Genomic DNA, 21,508 nt, shown 5'->3' with positions numbered 1-21,508 from the left:
TACTTAAACTCAAGTACCCTCTTTCTCTGTCTTTCTTCTGACTCATCATTCTCCTTGTGCATCCTTCTCACAGCACGGCCAGCAGCTGTACCGACACATCTACCTGGGCTGTAAGGAGCAGAGCAGCGGTCGGCAGCACTACGAGACCCTCTTCGCTCTGTTGGGTCTTCTCAGCGTGGAGCTGGCCAACGAAGAGGTGGTGGTGGACCTCATTCGACTGGCACTCGCCTTGCAGGTACTGATGCACGTAATGTGTTGTAGTTACTTGTTTGTTTATTTTGTTATGAAATAATTGTGCAATTTGCTGTTACTACTCCCAGACACAGTATTCCTGCCAACACAAAAACACGAGATAAAACCAGAAATACCTTTTTAAAGTAGTGGTTAAACTGACAATAAATAAAATGTATAAATACCAATATAACAACACAAGATAAAGAAGTGGGCACAGTCCAAGATTCATAAAACCAAGTCTAAAATCTATAGTCGGAGCGCATTTTAAGAAGTTATGGTATATTTGTGTGATTGAGCTCCTTAGGGTGTTTTACAGTCCAGGGATCCTTGCTGATGTCTCTTTGTTTCCTGTGCAGGACCTGGCTCTGTCCACTGACGAGGCTCTGCCTGTTTATAACCGCTGTGCTGTTCATGCCCTTGCTGCTGCCTACCTCAACCTTATCTGCCAGCTCACCACCGTCCCAGCCTTCTGCCAGCACATACACGAGGTCTGGACCTGGGCTTCTTTGTGTATACTCTGTTTGTGTGTGTCTGAATACCAATAACCTTTTTTAATAAACTGCCTTTTTTCCTCTGCTCTTCAGGTAATTGAGGTGAGACAGAAAGAAAGTCCCCACCTTTTGCCTGAGGATGTCTTCATTGATAATCCCAAGTATGTACCAGCTGCATTCAATCCTCCTTCCTCCCAAACCATACCAACATTAAATTTGATATTTAAATATGCAATAATGGCAGTAAATGTTTCCTAATTACTATATAAAACAAAATCTCCACTCACACTTTCTTCCAAGGCTGCCTTCACTGGAGAAGGTAGAGGGGGATGTTTTGTTCCTCCAGTCGAAGATCACCGAGGTCCTCGGAGGCAGTGGTTACAACACAGAGAAACTGGCTACGCCTTATGTCCCCCAGTATACTGGTAAGGAGCTCAAACAATACATCTCTTGTGTTATAATGTATCACTGAGTTCAAAAGTCAACTGTGGCAAAGTGGAGGATTTCTTGAAATGAGTATGCGCCTCTCTCCAAGTAAATAATGATGTTTATGGACTTGCCAGCATGTTACAACTTTGTCTGGGTGCTTTATTCATTCCTGTATGGAAATGCAGAGCTGAACTACTCCCCTGGAGCTAGCAGGGATTTATTGTTTTGTTGAAGGACACTTCATCAAGGCAGACCCATTTCCAGCTCTGGGGCTTGGATCATTGAGTTGAAGGACAGTCTTTCTCTAACTTTGTTAGAGTTCAGTTCACTTTTATATTCATTTGTCAGACCATCAAAGTCTCTCTGTGTTTCTATTTGGGTTTAATCCGTTTTTACATATTCAAAAAATGCATCACTCTCTTTCCAGATGAGGACCGTCTGTCCAAGAGAAAGAGTATTGGGGAAACCATCTCACTGCAGGTGGAGGTGGAGTCCCGAAACAGTCCAGAGAAAGAGGAGGTAAAGGCAAAAAGCATTTACAACAATTTCATGGTCTAGAACTCAAATATGCCCACTATACGGAAGTGTAGCATTTGTGAAAAACATTTCAGCATAGAGCTTTTCACCTCTCAAGATATTTTACCTTATTACTGCATCGTACTTTTTTCTTGTTCTGTTCTGCAGAGGACACCAGCAGAGGAGATCACATTTGAAACCTTGAAAAATGCCATTGGTATGTCCACTCACTTATCAACTTCTGTGGTTTGAAATAAAATACTTCGCAGTATCAACGCAGTATCACCACACTTGTTTCGTAAAACTTTCTATTGATTTGTGTTTGTGGGCCTCCAATGTGGGTGAAAACAAAGAAAATGATCTAACATTAGTTTAGGTTACTTCTTTTGTCAAATTCATGAGTTGCAATGAAATTAACAATGGAAATAAGCATGGCTGTAGAACATTAAGGGGAATTAATTGTTGAGATTTCCTTCACTACTGTAAGAAGTACTAATGCCACAATGTCACTTTCAACATACAGTATACTGCAGCGTTATTGACATTTAAATATTGTTTGTGTCTCCCTCTAGTGGACAGTGTGGGTATGGAGGAGCAGGAGAGGGAGCGGAGGAGACAAGTGGTGGAGAAGTTTCAGAAGGCCCCCTTCGAAGAGATAGCTGCTCACTGCGGTGCCAGGGTACATCAAAAAAATTTTCTGTTATCCATATTATTTTTCAGACTGTTTTTCTTCTTGTTTCAACTTTGTACTATTGTCATATGTGATGTTTTTTTGTCCCTTCTAGGCCACACTACTGCAGAGCAAACTTAATCAGATCTTTGAGATTACAATCAGGTAAGAGATGGTTAAGATATTTCCAATGAAATAGTGTTTGATGAATCATTTTTGATTTTTTTGCTGACTGCTGACTTTCCTCTTCCCATTCAGACCCCCGCCCAGCCCATCTGGAACCATTTCTTCAGGTTACGGCCAAAGCCAGAGTCGATCTGTACCCATCTACGAGATGAAGTTTCCTGACCTTTGTGTGTACTAGACCAGAAAGTCCACAGCAAAATTACAGAACTATTTAACATTTGAGGACAGTAAAAGGGATTTTTTTTGGGGGGGGGGGCAGCAACCGATCCTCACTGTAAAGGCATCTTGATCATGGAATCAAACAACCACAGTGAAGAGAAAACCACAGTTGTTTGAAGCCAACTAAAGAACAAGCTACTTCTTGATTAACTTAGCTGTCTGAAATGACAATTTTGCCCTGTGATTGCAGCCAAAGCAAGCTGGCTAATGTCATTAAATGCAGCAGTAAAACAAACATTTATTTCACTTATTTTCCTCAGTTCTCCTTAGATGCCTGTAGAAACTCCACTGGTTGGATTTTCAAATTAGAAATTGCCAAGAACTGCGAGGACAAATTAAATGACAGACTGAAAGTTATTTCATTGGCTTTAGAATGAATTGACTCGTTGCATGCCCTGTAACTGGACATTTTTGATAGCTGCAATTCTTGGACATTCTTTTGACCTGTTTGTCCCTTACAGGGTGCCATACTACCCTTGATCACAACATTTTATTGACCAATCTTGCTAATTTCTCATGTCATTTTATGTTTTTTATTTGTTTTATTGTTTGTTGATTTTATGGCCAGGAAGAGCGTATACAATTAGATGCATTTTAATTAACTTGACAGTGTTTTTTTGTGTATGTTTGATTGAAATATGGATAAATGTATACAAAGCTATTCCTTCCCATCTCCCAAGTTACTCAGCTCTTGAACATCTTGTCTTCAGTGTTTAATGATTTACCATTTTTTTGTTTTCTGTTTTTAGTGTTAGCCAAAAGTGCTTTTTTGTTCATGACGGGCATTTATTTCCTGCACCTAGTTTTTTGTTCTAATTTATTATTTTGTTTTTAGCCGTGGTTAAAATGAACTATGACAGTCGATCTGTGTGCTATCCTCCCAAAGTGAGTGTGCCTTACAGGTGACTCAAGTTTAAACATACACAAAAACACACACACTGCACCACAGTCACGTCCACACTAAACTTCTAAAGATCTGAAGTGTTTACCGTGATGTTTACCAGATCAAACACTAGAAGATAATTAAAGATCTTGTATTTTCTTTCCTTTCCATATAAATGTGTATATACAGAGAAATATATAAATCTTTAAGCTGGTGTACAGAGTAGGGATGTTTTTGTGTGTATTATACTGTATATTAATTCTAATTTTAGACTGCCACTGCACTGATTGTGTCCATAGATAAGGGAGAAAGCTACGTAGTTAATATTCATATACTTTTGTTAAAATCGTGCTGTCAAATAAGTAACAAGCATCACATGAAATGAAAAAGACAAGGGTCTGAACAGCCCACAGCAGAAATCTGCAACATCTCGAGGCCAGTAGATGACACTAGTGAAGTCTGATTGTGTCCTGCTAAAGTATTAATGAGCCCATCTGATAGATTCTTGGAAGAAAACAGGTTTGAAACTTACTTTCAACTTAATTTCTAGCCACAGATTTTGAGACAGGTTTTAACACCACAGTGTGACCATGACCTGCATTGTTGCCATTACACCCTTAGTCCTGCTCGAATGAGTTTGCATTCTGTTTTTATGCTGTACTGCTGCTGCTGCAGCAGCCTCCAAGCAGTGAATCTGTCTCATTCGGCCATTTTTCAAGCCATTTTGTGTGCACGTGTATGTGCACATACACACACAGATATAACAACGAAGTATAATGGCAATAATTTGGCACTAGCCTCGCTAACACGGCCCAACCGTTGGTAGCACATCCTTTTGTGTGTTTTTAATTGTACCTTCTGTTGTGGTGGTGCTGTGATGGTTCAGTTTTGTGACATAAGAGTTCCTGCGCTTCTGTGAATTAACTGCATCGGGTGTGAAACGTGTTGCAGCCATCTTGCAACCATCTTGTTTAATGTAATGTTGTCATGTATTACAGTCCAGTTAGTTGTTTGTTTTATTATTTTTTACAACGTAGTGTCCTCTATGTATATTTATGTCCACACATCACATGCTAGCGTATCATATTGTTTATCCTTTTTGTCAGTGCAGTTGTGTGTGAGTCAATGAGTGTATTCGTTCATGTTTCTATATGAACATTCATGCAGATTTGTGTGTCTTTATCGTCATTACCCAAGACCAAACACAGTTTACAGTTTTTGTCCAGTGACTCTTTCCACCATGTTAGTGAAGAGCAAGCTATCTAAGAGCAATGTGCAGCTGTCGAAACCTTCCAGTGACACCTTGTAAAATTGTCTTTTCAGCATCTTGCGACTTCGCAGTGAAGACCTGTAAATCTACCAGTGTGCTTGTTGTCATTGCATCGTGTAATGTAATATTAACTGATGGTAATCCAATCTTTCTTTTGTCATTACATGTCTGGTTAATAGATCTGTTTACAACGTAGTGCTGTAGGTCAAATCTATTCATTCTGTGAACTTTGCACTTTAAAAACTGGATTACCTAGTGACAAAGGCAGCTTTTACATGGAGAAAATGCCTTATGAGTGTCATACCTGACTTTGCATGCTAGTGATGTTGCTGTATTGTACAATAAATTTATCTGTAACCATAACCATCTGTTTCTGATTTTATTTTGCTATTGATGAGAGTGTCATCCTGATAAAGAAGAATGTTGTTTTCTAATGTGATCTACCTGAGATACAGGAAGCTGAAGAGCGTCATCATGCAGGGAATGAAAAGAATGAATGGTTCAAGAGATCTGAGCGCAAACACAGATGACTGCAACCTTGAGTGCTCAGTCAGTTCCAGTGTTCAACACAGTATTAAGCAATTGTTAAGTATCCTCAAAGGTGCTCATAGTGTTATTCTCCAACTGCCTGTAATGGACAGTGTTTTGTTTCTGTTACGCTACTTGCATCAGTGCTTGTATTGTATATTTGCCATTGCCATGCCTGTCATCTGATTGGGCGGTTTATCAGAATTAAATTCGATGTATGTGTATTTTAGCAGCATCTTTTCTCCTACTGTTACAGCCTTCAACAGAATATAGTATCCAAAAACAATGGACACGTTAAGTCATTAGCCTAGAAACTCTGCTTCAAATGTCAAATTACACAATTGTGTTCTGTGGTATAGAAGTTAACACATTTTTTTGTTTACACCCTGTATATAAGCCATAAGTCATCAGCCTTCCCCCTCTGTCTCCAGTAAAATGCTAATACATATTTTTAGATTTTAGTCATTTTGTTTTTCAGTCAGTTCTTTGCACACGGCCCACTTAGTGGAAATTTTCCTTTCTGATGCTTTCAGCTGCATCTCGTGGCCTTCATCAGGTGGCTGGCGTCATTGATAATAATCCTTATAGTTCATGTTGTAAGTCTGTGCTTATCAAATGAAGTCAGTCAATTACCATTATTGTTTGCCACAAACAGAATGATTCCACCTTTGCCCTGGAATGGCATTCTGTTTCCTTCTTTTTACAAAACATTTGGATCAATAATGATGTTTCCCACAAGAAAGAAATACTCCTAAGAAAGCTTTCAAGTCAGACCAAGAAGGTCAAGGCAGTCAGTGGGTGCATCGTTGTTTTTATTCGACAGAAAACTGCCTTGTTTCTTATCTTTAGTTAAGATTTTAATGAGACAAACCTTTGGCCCAGAAAAGACATTCAACAACATGCTAATGATAGTGACAAGTTTCTGTAATTTAAAATGAAGACCTGTGGGTACTAACATGCAATGGCTATTAGACTCGTTCAACTACCCTGCCCTTCCCCTCCATCCTCCATTCAGCCCATTATCCTCTGCACATCCTTGACTATAATGTTCCTGAAGAGCTTGGCCAGCTGCCCCTGATGTTTCTCCTCCCGCAACTTCTTAAAGCTGCCATTACGTTTGGAGGCAGGTGGGCTCCCCCATCTGAAGTGACTCATTCGATAGGTCCCGTCTTTTCTCTGCTCTGGGCTCAAAGGGACATGTGACTTAGAGCTGACCCTCGCCCTCAGCAATCCCTGGTTTTGATTACTTTCTCCATTCCGGTCCCCCTTTGTGTCATCCTCGTTACTGCTCAGCTGCCTGCGAGCCCGAGGGGGGAAACTGGCCTCAGAAGAGCCCCCTCCCTCCAGAGAAGAGGCAAAAATTTTTACAGGCCGGCGTTTGCGGCCAGAGGGTTTGCCCCAGCGGAAATGCTCCATTGAATAGGAGCGTCGCCTGTCGCTGTGGGCTTTCAGATCTGACTCTGATATTTTGTTTTCAGAGACCAGGGTGGCTGGAAGGATCCTGAGTAAGAGGTCATCGTTATCATTAACCTTTAGGTCCAATGCGCTGAGCTCTGGGAACTCAGTATGGATCACAGACATGCAGAGGTGAATACAGTCCTGTGTGGAAGGAATAACAGAGACACCAGCAAACATTTGAAAACTCAATGTTATTATCTGTGAGTTATTTGCAGCAAGAAGAGTTGATGATGATACACAAATGGGCAATTGACTTTAGCCTATTTTATTTTTTTGATACTGATTTATTGTAGCGGAAGGTTCTGATCATCATTATGCTGATGACACTCAAACAGACTTTGATCTGAATCACCAAATGAGTTTGGTGTCATAGACTCCATGAACATGTGCATTGAAAAAATCAATGTGCATAATAACTTGAACAAGAAAAACAAACCAATGCCTTTATCTCTTGTACGTTGGACAACTGCAATGGGCTTTTCTCAAGTCTTTCTAAAAAAGCTTGACTCCAAGGAAGGTGAACACATCACTTCAGATTCAAAGATTTTAGAATTGCTTCAACACTTAACACTTTAAATCTAAAACAAATATTTGCCATTGATTTTAATTAAACTTAAAGCTGCTTTGAGGTCTGCGCAATACATCTTGTTTGTCACAAGGTCCAGCTTTCGATCATATCATACGATCTTCCTGAGCAGACAGTGTTTGCTCTGTTGTCATGAAATTGAAAGATGTTTAATTTTTTTAATGTTTCTGAGCTCAATAAGGACTTCTCGTCCATGTTGGCTTAAAAGTTGATTATCGAAAGATTCAGAAAATAATCTGAAGAAGATTGTGTGATAAGATCGAAAGCTCCAGGACACCTACTAAATGGACCTTGAGGAAAGATTATTTTGTCAACTGCTGTTTCCAAAGTCAGGACTGCTCAAAGCTCAAAATTCTACTTTTTATTCTATTTTATTTTCTTGACCTTTTCTTCGTTTCTATTTTAGTCTTTTTTGTTTTTTCTGTTTAAAGCACTTTGAATTACGCTGTGTGATATCGTTATAGTAATAAAGTCACCTAGCCTTGCCTATAGATGGCAGTAACAGAAAAGAAATAGAAAGATGGAAACAGATTATGGAGAGGACAGTTTGACCTACCAGTATCCTTCCCTTGTTGCTCAGGTTGTTGCAGATGGAGCTGTCCCAGCACACCAACCCAAACCCGGGGACGCACACATATGCCATCACCACCACTAACAACCAACATAGACACACCATCTTCAGCCTAGTGTGGAGGACAGAAACACAAGTAAGGCTATGAGCTGAAAAGAAAGTAAAAACACAGCAGGGAAACTCTCTTCAAAACACAGAAAAGGCTTTAATAACACACCAGTCCCGACAGGCTCAAATATTCACTTAATCATGCCTGAAAAGGAAGATATTGGCACTTGTGTGTGAAGAAATACAGTAGGTGTCTCTTGATCATTGTACTTGCATAACACGTTCCTCCATTCCTTATATAACTTGACCTGTTTCAACACCATCTTTGAGATAATTGGTGGATTTGTAGCTGTGTGTGTCATGGTTGAATAATAGCTGCTCAGATACCATTAATCAACATTCCCCTTCCAGCCAACACGCACTGTAACAGATGGTCATGTTTATCAGTGGTGCATTAATCTGATTTAAAAGTGGTTTATAACCCCCCTTCTGTACCTTGTTTATAACACTGTAATTGTAATGCCCATGTTATCTGAGCTTTTATTATTATATCTTGGCTTTTATTTTTATTTTTTTATTTCTGTCACTATTATTCATGCTGATTGTGTAGACCAGTGTTGTGCTGAGCTCTGTTGTTGCTGTGTTTTTACAAAAAAGAACAAAACTCAATAAACATACTTGAGAAAAAAAGAAAAAAAAGTGGTTTCTAATGAAAATGCTGGAAAATGTGACAGTGGAGTCTCTTCTATAAGAGTTGAGAAAACGGGGAGGATTATGGGAGGGTTTTTTTTTGCTTAAGGGAAGGTAGTCTGCAGGGTCTTTTTATTTTTCAACAGCTGTTGAGACAGGAAATGTGGGAGAGAACACCAGAGATCTCGGTCCAGAAAAGTGCAGTACTAGGAACAGCAAAGATACTGCGCAGAACCCTCAAGCTCCCAGGAGGAGGACCCAAGTTCGAAGGATGAGACCACCGGCGGAGGGTGAAGGACAAAGTTTTATATATATATATATATATATATATATATAAAGTTATATAAAACAGTTACATGGATTTTTTTATTTTTTTAGGATTGAGCAAAGCTCTCTCTCTAAGGAGCATGCCAATTTTTCAATGGCCAACATAAAACTATGGTAAAGTTAAACGTATCATATATAGTTAAAGTTATAATCCTTAATTTTTGATGCTATTTGTGGTCAGCATTTTGTTCTGCAATATCTATTCAATAGCTTCTTTATTAAAACAACATGGGTTTGTTTGGTTGATACACCAGCTGCTCTTCTGTTGTATTTATGACAAAGTAGCTGCTCAAAGAGTTTTTGCTGTAGTATAAAACCACACTTGTTGTTACCACGGTAACCACAGGAGTCCCCAAATCAACCAGGACTGAAATCTTAAGGATTATAACTTTAGCCGATAGTATGCAAATTCAGCACAACCCAACCTGTTCTACTAATGGGTGAAGCCGAAATATTACAGTGCTGATGAATCTCATTGCCGCTTATTGAATGTCAGTGGTAAGAACTGTTCATTTAGCAGCTCTTGGTTAAAAAAATAGAAAGCAACTGGAATGTTCGGTAAACAGGACGCACCACGTGTTATGTTTAACATATTATCATTATTATGTTTAACAAATAATAATCCTGAAATTGGGGCTGAGTTGAGATATTTGGGTGGAGGATGTTGTTGGTTTTTTTTGCAAGTCAAGGGAAGTGTCCAAATAAAATGTTAAAGGCCCTAGGGAGTGTCTTTCTTTTAAATGTTAAATATAAGTTTCTAACCCCCTTTCCCACTGCATTAATTTCCATACAATCCCCAAGCTATGTTGATATACATTTTCCACATGTCTTGCAATTCAATGTAGTAATTCTGCTGGGAACCAGGGACAAATAAAATGAATCCAACAGTCCCTTTATATGTGTTCAATGGCACACAACAATGATGATTGTAGTAATTTAGTAATTCGTGTGAATAGGCTTTGAATTTCCTCAGCTATACTGCCCTTTCTAACGTTAGTTGGGAGATCTGCAGCCAAGAATTGAAAGGTCAGTGAGGTGAAATTAGTTAAAGTCGCTTTGTGAGATGAGTGGACAGCAAATGTTATGCTAGTTCAAGGACAGTGATCAATGTACATACATGGATACATTCATGGTATAGGTATTGTAAGAGGCTGCATTCATATAGGTCCCACACTTTTCAGAAACAATATATTATTTCTTCAGTGGTGAGGAAGAGTTACAAACGAGTTCTTTCAATAAATGACAACACTGAATGGTTTCCCTTGTGATGCATCTCCAAAGAGCAGGCGCCTCTCCCTTATCTCTTTTTTTTGCCATTTATATTATCACTTCTCATCCTATCCTAAAAATGTAACTAAACTTTAAGATTTAGCACTGACCAATTAATCTTCACCGGTACTCGGCTAAATGTGACATCCTGCTGGCCATCTAATTCCTAATTTCACGGACATTAACATTTTAAAGCTCCTTCAGAAAATCCCATCGCCCTTTTATTTCACTTTTTTTTTATCTTGCTGCATTAAATGTCTAACAGGGGATGAGTTCATTTTCTTTCCTTTGTTGGGAAATTGCATCTTGTTGTTTCTCCCTCCCTTCTCTGTAATTCTAAGGAGTGACTCCTTGGTGGGCCATCGTCTTTGTAACTCTGGCAGAGACTCGTCTTCACTCTTCCTACAGTATGACTCACTCAGCTGAGCTCTGCTCTCCACAGACATATTCTGATAAAAGAAGCCTGAGAGCTGCAATCAAAATAGATTGAAACCTTATTTGTTAATTGTATATGGAGTTATTTAAAGCATCTGTAGATTAGTAGTGTTTGTAGAGGTATATGTTAATGGGAAGCAATTCAAATGTCACCTAAGACAACTATACTATTCTTCAAAAAGCTGAGGTGTAACTATGAAATATAAATCCACTTGAATGATAATTTACAGAGCAAATCTAGCTGTACATGTCAGAAAATCCTAAATCAATCAATAAGCGAGCGTGGCTAATGAAAATAGTGCTCATTAGTCAGAAAAACAAAAAGCTCACAACAATCAGACACAATTTTGATCCATGCCAAAACAACAAGAATCCACAAACAAGTTCAGGACATTTTTTTTTTTACCTTTTCCAAACGCTTTCTTTTTCTCTCTTGTTTTTCTCCCTCCGCTGATCCACAGATCTTCCAGAGTGGTGACTCTTAACTGTGATCCCTCTCCTCCTCTTGTGCTTTCTCTCTGCTCTGTGATGAAATGCTCAGTAGGAGAGGGTTTGCTGTTGCTTCCTTAGAGGAGGAAAGCTCTTTTTATAGACGCATGAGATACAGAGCTCGGAGTCTCAAGGCCTCAGGGTGTGATTGAGGTAAGGGGTCTCCTGCTCCTTTCCGGATGGGGAGGAGTGTGTATTTGTGTGTCTGTGTATATGGTTGGTATAAAGACCACCCACGCACTTTTTAATCAGTGATGCAGCTCACGTCACCAGACAACAGGTGAAGCATTAGTGAACCAGTTGTTAACTTGCTGCCCTCCTCTTCCTCCTCCTGCTTCTTCCTTTGGTTGGGTTGCAATCTTTCAAGACTTCAAGTATCCTTAATGGGTGATTATTGAGATGTTTCAGTTCTCTCAGGTAAATTTCTTGACTGCATGTTTTCATTATAATACACTGATAAAAACAACTGCAGTTCATTAGTGGACCCCTGTCAATCCCGGCTCTAAATCCCTCAAAGGTCAGTCCTAATCGCTGAGAGTAGCATCCTTTAAAAAAAGGCTGGAGAGCCAGAGTGAAGTGTGTAAATCAATTTAACTGATTGGATCGTTTTTCGGCGGTCCTGGTATACAAGGTGTGCATGTATTCCTGTGTGGAAACTTCATTAGGAAGACCTGACTCACTGGTTGCACGTCACGGCTACACCTTGAATGGAGAAGATACACTCACATACACACACACACACACACACACACACAGTGCTTTATGAAAGAAAAAGTCTGTGCTGTTGAAAAGAAAATAACTTTCCTTTCACTTGTTTAATACCAGGACCATACACATTCAGCTTTGTGTTTGCTACAGGCGTATAGATTTTTTCAAGGAATAATATACAAGGACGAAGCACACAGAATAGCAGGAGTTTGATGGAGGACAGGCAACATGTGTCTGCTTTAGGAGACACCGATTAAGCTGTCTATTTTGTTCATTTCTACTTTTTCAGATTGAAAAGTAGCCATTTTGCAGTAACCTCAAAATATGTTCATTCATTCAACCTGCCTTCACCATGTCTTGAGAAGAACAAAGTGACTAAAAAGTGAGTAACACTTGAATGCAATTCGTCAGTTGCTTCCTGCAAACCTGTAATCTACCACAGTTACCATGTAATCAAGCTATTTTGTGATTACAATGTATGAATAAATATTGAAAACATAAATCATGAGTCATGCTGTGATTATTTTAAATGAACTGCCTATTTTCTATGAATGCTGTAACTTAAACATAGTATATTATTATCTTATCCTAATGAAACTGAAGGAAGTTTTATCTCTTCTACCATAGCTCTAACCCTAAATTAAATTCCACTTAAACACTATGTAAAGATATACACAGTAAATGTGCATGCATACATGGGTATGTAAGTGCAGATATATTTTCTTATATTACTTTTTATGTGTCCAGGCTGTGGAAACAACTTTCCCCCTTGGACAATAAAGACTATTACTCCAAATGATATGCAAAGTAATGTGTATATATTGGTAAAAGGAAACCTATTACATATATTAAAATAAAAGGAAGCTTTAACAATGATGTCATATAAAATGACAGCAATCAATACTGGATGGTTCTCAGAAATGGAAAGAATGAAAAAAGAAATGATGAACTATTGCTTTAAAGATTACTATCATGAAATAAATCACAATTTATGTTTATGAAATGCTTTGTTGTTGAAAAAGTTGCTCAAAATCCAGATCCTTTTATTTGGACCAATGTTTCTCCTACACGCTTGGAGAGGGAGGGTGATGCAAGCGGTATTCAAAGTAAGAAGATGAATGCCTGGCTTACTTTATTTAGTACGGAGCCCCCTAAACGTCACATGGAGAATTTTTTTTTGAGGAATACTTTTGCATTCCCTTGCAATATGTTTTGCGTTACCTCACAATACTTTTCTTCTGGCTATGTAACTAGTGAAAGGAAACTTAAACAAATTCTTAGATCAAGAAGGTGAGGTGTCCATAAACAATCCTAAATGCATCAACTTTACTTACACTACTTTCCATTCCAAATAGAAATATGGCTCAGAAGGAATGGAAGAAAAAAAGTATTGCGAGAAAATGCAAAGGTTGTCCTCAAAAAATTCTTGCTGTGACCTTTAAGGGGCTGCGTACTCATTCATGTCAGGAGGCCAAAAGTGTCTAGATGTCATAAATTAATGCTTATAATCCACATTTTCTTTCACTATAAAACTTTTATTTGATAGTGCAGTAAGAAACAGTCAAGCAGCAGACACAGCAAATCTTAAAGTGTTATTAGGGTAAAGTTATGAAGAGACACTTTGTTCACAACGTTCTATTCGTTAAGTATCGTAACTTAAACATAAGGAGGTTGAACTTATTTTGCAAGGTGACACTGCAATGACACCGCAATGCAGTGTCACCTTGCAATGCAGTGTCACCTTGCAAAATATATTCTTGTTAATGAGAACAAAACGTGTTTCCCAAAGGGGGTTGGGGTAAACATGAACAGAATATTGAAGGCATAAAACAAAAATTAAAAGAGGTGGAGACATCATTTCTAATTCAAATAAAGTGTAAAGAATGTATCATAAATTAACATTCCCCCATGACAAACAATATATTTAACACTTTAAATAATAGTTTATCTTCTTGTGAAACTGTTAATCCCTGGTCAACCCTTTGTCTTTAAGCGCCCTCATGTTGCACAAGCAGGCATAAATAAAACACAGTTTTAAATGGCCCTGCTCCTCTGCCCCTCCTATAAAAATAAAAAGAAACTGCCTTTCCTTACCCAACTGATATGTTGATTTACACTTCAGAATAGTCCCTCACTGTGTGATTTCTCAGCCCATCCTCATGGCCTCGCTGAACTGGCCTGAGCGTGTACTGCTGTCTGTCATTTTATGTTGTTATGCTGTGTGCAGTGCTGTGGAAAGGAATTTCTCCTTGGGAACAATAAAGTCTAAAGTCTAAAGTCTAAAGTTAAAAAAAGTCTAATGTTCAGTTCATAGGAGGATTATTTAACTTTTGTGATGTCTTATTGTTATGTATTTTAGAAAATATGAAATGAGTTTTTTTTAATTTTATGTTCTGTTTTCACAAATAACATGAAATGTCTAGATAGATTTAAATATGTACAGTTTTAATGCCATATTTTTACAACTAAATATTACCTCTATATGGAAATTTTATGTACAGCGTCTTGCAGTAATGACATCTAGATTTTCTGAAATTTTTCTGACACACATTTTTAAATTAAAAGGGTGCAAAAGGCTGCTGTAACCACACATTAAGAAACATTAACTACAATGCAGATAAGAAATGTGTGATGATAAAATAAGTCAACATAAGAAACAGAATACAGTCTCAATGCAAAGACCACGTAGATTCTTTTTTATATAGTAGAATAGTAATTGTAGTGTTAATATTAATAAATTAGTAATAATAGGAATGACAGCTATAGTCAACTATAGACAACTGTAGTAGCAGTTGTCGAGCAGGAACACGGGGGCAGCAGGTGGCCCACAACCACAGATCCAGTCTCTGCAGCTCCGGAGGCAGAAATACCTGCTGAAAGCGACAGAAGGAGAGAGGAGAGAAACGAGAAAGCTATGGGAGAGAGAAGATGTTGAATTAGGAACATGCAGTAATGGGATAAAAATGCATACAGATGGAGAGGGAGAGGAGGAGAGCGGAAAGAGGTGCATCATGTGAAGTCTCATGGCAGTCTAGGCCTATAGCAGCATAACTAAGGGATGGTTCAGGGCTCACCCAAGCTAGCCCTAATTATAAGCTTTATCAAAGAGGAAAGTCTTTAGCCTACTCTTAAATGTAGAGATGGTGTCTGCCTCCCGAACCCAAACTGGGACCTGATTCCACAGGAGAGGAGCTTGATAGCTGAAGGCTCTGGCTCCCATCCTACTTTTGGACACTCTAGGAACCACAAGTAACCCTGTATCCTGGGAGCGCAGTGTTCTAGTCGGATAATATGGTATTATGAGATCTTTAAGATACAATGGTGTCAGACCATTAAGAGCTTTGTAGGTGAGGAGAAGGATTTTTATATTCTACTCTAAATTTTACAGGGAGCCAGTGCAGAGAAGCTAATATTGGAGAGATATGATCTCTTTTCCTAGTTTTTGTCAGTACACGTGCCGCAGAATTTTGGATCAACTGGAGAGTCTTAAGGTACTTATTCGGGCAGCCGGATAATAAGGAATTGCAGTAGTCCAGCCTAGAAGTAACAAATGCATGCACTAATTTTTCGGCATCATTTTGAGGCACGATATGCCTGATTTTTGTCAAAGGACAAATCCTGATCAAAGATAACTCTGAGGTTCCTTACGGTGCTGCTGGAGGCCAGGGCAATGCCATCTAGAGTAATTATATCTTTAGATAATTTGTCTCGGAGGTGTTTGGGACCAAGTACAATAACTTCAGTTTTGTCAGAGTTTAATATTAGAAAGTTGCAGTGTTAGCTGTCTCTGTCTCTGTGCTATGATGCACTCTAAACCCTGACTGAAAATCCTCAAATAAACTATTGTTATTTAGAAGGTCACACAACTGATTGGTGCATTCTCAAGGATCTTAGAAAGAAAGAGAAGGTTAGATATAGGTCTATAGTTGACTAAAAAACCCAGGATCAAGAGTGGGCTTTTTAAGAAGCGGTTTAATTACAGCTACTTTAAAGGATTGTGGTACATAGCTTGTTAATAAAGACTGATCATATCCAGTAAAGAAGTGCTAATTAAGGGTAAAACGTCTTTAAGCAGCCTAGTTGGAATGAGGTCTAAGGGACAGGTTGATGGCTTAGATGAATTAATCGCCGAAGTCAGCTGAAGAAGGTTGACAGGAGCAAAGCAGCCAAAACACACATCAGGCTCTACAGCTGTTTCCAAGGTTCCTGTGTTTGAAGACAAGTCGGCACAGGTTAAGGGTTAGGATTGTTGAAGGGATACTACTCAAATATACAGTAATTGTATTTTGATGTCTTGGTCGTGGTTTGAAAAAGACATTTGGGCTTTTGTTACATCACAAACAACAGGCGTCATTGTCAGCAGTAGAAGCAGGCGACGCTTTACGCAATCTGCGTCTGCAGGACTTACCAAATATAATTGTAATAAATAAATGTAATATTTTAGAGCATATAGTAATAAGATTTAATAAGATTTAAGACCTGAATGTGGACAGTCTGAAGTGGCAGTAATTCTCTCTTCTCCCTCAGCAACAAGTGCCAAAGCCTATAGATTTAACCCACTTAACCTCCATGTGGCCTTCCCCTGCAGGTGGTGTTTGTTCTGGTCGGCTCCTGCTTGTGAATTTGAGTCATTACTGGATATGAATGCTAAAACAAAAAGAGCATCCTTGCCAAGCCACCTCTTTGATGGATAAATAAAGGTTCAAAACAAATGGAGATGATGCATTCCAACAGCACTTAGGAGTGTAATTCATCTCGCTGCTGATGTTGCTTGCTTCCACCGCTTAATGGTAATGCAACCCCCAGACAAGGCTGTGCAGGGTGTGAATCACTGCCTAATGAAGACTCTGCCATTTAACCAGCTGTCATGTATACAAGTATTATCATCTCATCAACCTGCAGAGGTTTTAGACTATGAAGGCAAAAGACTAATATTTTCCGATCTCACCTTTGCAGATGCAGCTGGAGAAGACATGGCTTGTTTGCTGCACTGAACAGCAAATGTTAATTCATGTTGTATGTAAATGTATCTATGCTGGCCAAAAGAGTTATTGCTCTATCATGGAAAAAGGTTGGTAGACCAAGTATGGGTAAATGGATTTCTGAATTATTTACAACTATCAGGGGTAATCAGTCACTCTTTCACAACATTTGGGGTCCCTTCATATGTTATCTAGAGAGTACAGACTTATATGATGGAAGCACCTGGGGAAGTAGCCCTCTGCAATGTCCAAATCAATTAATAATTCAATTAATACAAAATAAGTTTATCAGTAGGTTGATTTTGGTCAAAGGCAGTGCTGGACACTATTTCACACATGAGAACATCCCCCAGCCCCTCTGCATCACACCAACAAAGTTCCTCTTGGACATTTGTGTAGGAGTAACCCACCCCACCCCCAACGTTCTGAGAAGCAGACTCTTTGACTGACACTCATATGACCAGTGCTCGGTACAAAAACCCCTAACAGCACTGACTGGCCAAAAACACATGAGAATAGCATGTGCCCTGAACGAATGAGCTCAGAGATGAAAGGCAGCTCAGCATATCGTCATGTGAGCAACCTTTACTGCAGCTGCTGTCCAGTGAATATGCCAAACTCCTCGATCAACTGTGCCAGAATCCCGTAACGATAAACTTCATGTTCTGATTTTGGACATTAGATTGAGACAGTAGGGGAGAAAGTATTCAGATCCTTTACTTAAGCAAACATCACACTGTAAAAATACAAGTAAAACTCATGCATTGAAAATGTTACTTAAGTAAAAGTATGTAAGATAATCAGGAAAATGTACTAAAAAGTATCAAAAGTAATACAGATTATTGTATATACTATATCATTAGATTATTATTACTGATGCATTAATGTGAAAGCAGCATTTTAGCATTGTAGGTGGTTGATGTGGGGCAAATTTTCAACTATTTTATATAAGGCTGCAACTAATAATTATATGGATATGGATCTGGTGATTATTTACTCTTTAATCGACAAACTGTTTAGTTTGTAAAACTTCTATCACAGGGGGTAAGGGAGAGTGGCAACAGGGGAAGGACCCAAGTGCAGGCAGTTGAGGAAGACAGAATACTTTCAGTGATTTATTCATAATTGAATTTGAAAGCAAAGGGATGAGATAACAGCAGCTTTGAAGAACTGGCAAGGAGTGAGTGGAAAAGGGCTGGTCAAGTACTGCAGGGCTGACGAGGGAAAGTGGAAACAGGTGAACAGGTGGGTGGGGAAGATCAGTTGACTGGGACTGGAGGGAAAGAGGTTATTGCAGGACAAGAGCGAGAGGTTGGAGTCAGAGTTAGTGAGATGGCTGAGATAGGTGGAAAAGTCAGAGGGCATCTGGTGGACAGGTAGAAAATAGCAATGGTTTGGATTGGGGAAGTGGGAATGTGGCTGGAGAGAGACAGAGAGTCAGAATGTGACAACTTCAGAAAGTAGTGAGAAATACCAGAGCCCTTTACACTGCTTGTTTAATAAAATTATTATTAATAATAATAACTTTATTTGTAAAGCACTTTTCTAAAAACAATGTTTACAAAGTGCTTTACATACAGTAAACCCCTAAACAATAGCAATACAGAATGAAAATAAAGGTAATATATGAGGTAAACAGATACAGCTAAAAATACACCAACAGAGATACTATTAAGAACAGATCAAAAACTATGCATAGAAGTTCACATAAAAGCTTGTTTATACAAATGTGTTTTTAGAAGGCATTTAAAAGATGAAACTAATTTTGCTAGCCTAATTTCCTCAGGCAGCCATTCCAAAGTACAGGCGCCCTAATAGAGAAAGCGCACTCACTTTTAGTTTTGAGACTGGATTGTGGAACAGCCAAAAGGGCCTTGCCCGAGGATCTCAGGCTGCGTTCCGGCTCATAGAGAGTTCAAAGGTCAGCAATATAACTGGGGGCAAGACCTTTCTGTGGAAGATTTGTAATTTATTGGCTTTCCATTTACACTCAGCTTTTCTACATTCTCTTATCGAGGCACGAGTTGCACCATTGAGCACGGAAGAGTTCGAGATTTTGATCTCCTATTTTTGAGAGGAGCAATTGAATCAAGTACTTCCAAACAGGTTTTGTTAAAATGGGTGACTTGCAACAGAGCCTTGCCATTTATTACCAAACACAGTGATTCAAAGGTGTGAAAAGTGGAATTACAGATGGGGGAACATTTTACATGATTTTTGTGAATACTCCGCCACCACGAACAGATAGCCTGGGTTGATGGAAATGAATAAAACTAGGTGGTGTTGCTTCAGTCAATGGAGTGAAATCACCTAAACTCAACCAAGTTTTAGTAATCATAAAAAAAATCAAGATTGGAGGAGTTACTAAATTTGTGGCAAGTAAAAGACTTATTAGAGAGAGAACTGAGATTCAAATGTCCAAAGCTGACAACTAGGTGGGAGTGTACAATCTATTCTTATCTGAGAGTGAAGCGCAATAACAGGAATATTGGTGGGGGAGGACTTGTGGCTGTTTTTTGATAGGCCAAGCACTGTAAGATATTTTAGTTTTGACCCGGAACCAGAGCTAAGGTTACTTGTAAAACGATTACAAGGAAAAAGCAGCAAATCCTCACATTTCAGAAGCTGGAACCCTGAAATGTTTGGCATTTTTGCATGAATAATGACTGTCAAAATGTATGTCAATTGACTAATCATTTCAGCTCTAATTGATATTCTGTTGGGTAGTTGAATGTATAATAATTAAGATTTATGTAAAATCTTAATTTGTAAAATAACTAGTAACTAAAGCTGTCAGATAAATGTAGTGCCTCAAATAGTGCTTGAGTAAATGTACTTAGTTACATTTCACCACTGGATGGAGAAACCATTTAACCCAGAACATACATCAACAACAACGACAACAGTGATACTACAAGAACTAAAGAGGCTTCCCTTACAATAAAGGTGATTTCAGAATGATTTCAGATAAAATAATGTCTTAGCATGCTAACCATAAATGGTTATGGTATCAGTTTGCTTCTCGCGTTCTCGACTTTCTAAATTGTCATTGGGAATGTACATAAAAAACTATGCATGTGTAATAATGTAATAAAAACAGCATATTGTAAGGAATTATTAATTATTTTAAATCTAGGACCACCCGGACTTAACAGCAGTTTTGTTTAGCTTACTGAGGCCATGGCCACCCTAATGTGGATTTATCTTGGGAATTCACAAAAATTTAAGAAATGCCGTTTGTGTTACAGATGGGGCTCCACCCACGCTAGTATCTCTAGATTGTTCCTTAAAAGCTCACACCTAAACAACATGAAAGCTTCTTTTTATTAAAGTACCCCTCCACTCAAAAATGTATGCTGCTTATGTTAAAGTCCCCTAAAATGTCAGACCTTGACTTTAGTGACTTGTATCTCTGCAAAGTTTGTCATTAGAGAGGTGTTTTCACATTCCTCCACTGAAAGGGGGAGATGTCATTTCCCTAAAATCTGAGATTCAAACGTATGTAGATTTGGGACGTCACAAATTCGAAAGCCAATCGTAATGCCACAGGCAAAGAAAGCTGGAACCTCCAGCACAGAGCGGACTTGTCAGTACAGAGAGCGAGAGTTTGCACTGAGTTAGCGTAGTGAAAGTTTTGACAGCAAACATGGTAGAGTTTGCAGTTTTTAAACCGGACCCTGGAGCTTCCTTCCACTATCTACTAACGTTACATAATAACAATGTGAACACACTGTAACATCGTAGCAGATATTATTGTATGTTTCACCACCACTAACGCTGTGTCAGCCACTGCCGGTTGCAAGCTAACAAGCTAACAAACAACATAAACAAATAAAAGATGCTAACTACACTTACCGTTCTGATACATCTGCTAGTCTGTTGGTGCACAACAGACTAGCAGATGTATCAGAACGGTAAGTGTAGTTAGCATCTTTTATTTGTTTGTTGGTGCACAACAGACTCCTCATCTGGATCTGACTGAGGCTCAAACATGTATGGCTGAATCTCTCGACGCACCACTCTCTCACCATAGATGTATGTCTCTCGGGACTCCCTAAAAACTTGCCTTTTCACCCGGATGGGCATGGTTTTGCAGGCCGTAGCAGTGTACCGTGACCGTCTCAGTCCGTGCTCATCTAAATGTCAATATATTTTAGCACAATTTAGTTGTAATGTTACATATTTTCTAATATAACATTATGATGGTCAATTTGAGAATTTATCAAGAGTCAGGTAAAAGTAATTTGAAAATCTGCAGGGAAGTCAAGTAGTGGTTGCAGCCATGCCAGCAGTAATGTAACAAGGAGCAAAAATCTAAGTGTATCTTCGTAAATTGATGATCGCAAAAAATAATAATAATAAAAAAAAATATCTGTTTGAAGTTACAATTAGGCGGGAGGTCTCCTGTAGTTTTAATCTTGGGGTTTAGGCAAAGAAGAGGTTAATAAACAACTTTTTAGGTTACGGTTTTGCTAGCTTATCCAAAAAGTGACGAGACGACCCAATGCGAGCCAATGAG

General features: G+C 38.8%; 2 protein-coding genes across 8 annotated transcripts in view; one reads left to right on the top strand and one right to left on the bottom strand.

Moving 5' to 3' along the window:
* The window catches only part of LOC122862946 (protein EFR3 homolog B), a 31,968-nt gene extending 26,707 nt beyond the window's left edge, over nt 1–5,261 (top strand). For all 7 annotated transcript variants that reach the window (XM_044168855.1, XM_044168857.1, XM_044168858.1 and 4 more), the window contains 9 exons: nt 74–235; nt 591–722; nt 819–886; nt 1,026–1,150; nt 1,582–1,673; nt 1,839–1,887; nt 2,243–2,349; nt 2,456–2,505; nt 2,599–5,261. In XM_044168855.1, coding sequence (XP_044024790.1) covers nt 74–235; nt 591–722; nt 819–886; nt 1,026–1,150; nt 1,582–1,673; nt 1,839–1,887; nt 2,243–2,349; nt 2,456–2,505; nt 2,599–2,704 — 891 coding nt within the window. In that variant the 3' untranslated portion in view covers nt 2,705–5,261. The remainder of the gene's footprint in view (nt 1–73; nt 236–590; nt 723–818; nt 887–1,025; nt 1,151–1,581; nt 1,674–1,838; nt 1,888–2,242; nt 2,350–2,455; nt 2,506–2,598) is intronic.
* Nucleotides 5,262–6,220: 959 nt separating this feature from the next.
* Nucleotides 6,221–11,463, bottom strand: LOC122862948 (pro-opiomelanocortin-like). The gene is made up of 3 exons (XM_044168860.1): nt 11,217–11,463; nt 8,027–8,153; nt 6,221–7,025 (listed from the first exon to the last, which is right to left on the bottom strand). The coding sequence occupies exons 2-3, from the start codon at nt 8,144–8,146 to the stop codon at nt 6,438–6,440; spliced, it is 708 nt and encodes a 235-aa protein (XP_044024795.1). The 5' UTR covers nt 8,147–8,153; nt 11,217–11,463; the 3' UTR covers nt 6,221–6,437.
* Between the last annotated feature and the right edge of the window lie 10,045 nt (nt 11,464–21,508).

The sequence above is a fragment of the Siniperca chuatsi genome, linkage group LG16 (assembly GCF_020085105.1).
Source record: "Siniperca chuatsi isolate FFG_IHB_CAS linkage group LG16, ASM2008510v1, whole genome shotgun sequence".
NCBI classification, from domain to species: Eukaryota; Metazoa; Chordata; class Actinopteri; order Centrarchiformes; family Sinipercidae; genus Siniperca; species Siniperca chuatsi.
This window is presented reverse-complemented; position numbering and strand designations above follow the sequence as displayed.

What these genes read in the sequence shown, in the direction of transcription:
- LOC122862948 (XM_044168860.1), bottom strand. Translation starts at nt 8,146, where the DNA reads ATGGTGTGTCTATGTTGGTTGTTAGTGGTGGTGATGGCATATGTGTGC. An exon ending in GCAACAAGGGAAGGATACTG is followed by an intron (nt 7,026 to 8,026) that starts GTAGGTCAAACT and finishes CCTTCCACACAG; the next exon opens with GACTGTATTCACCTCTGCAT.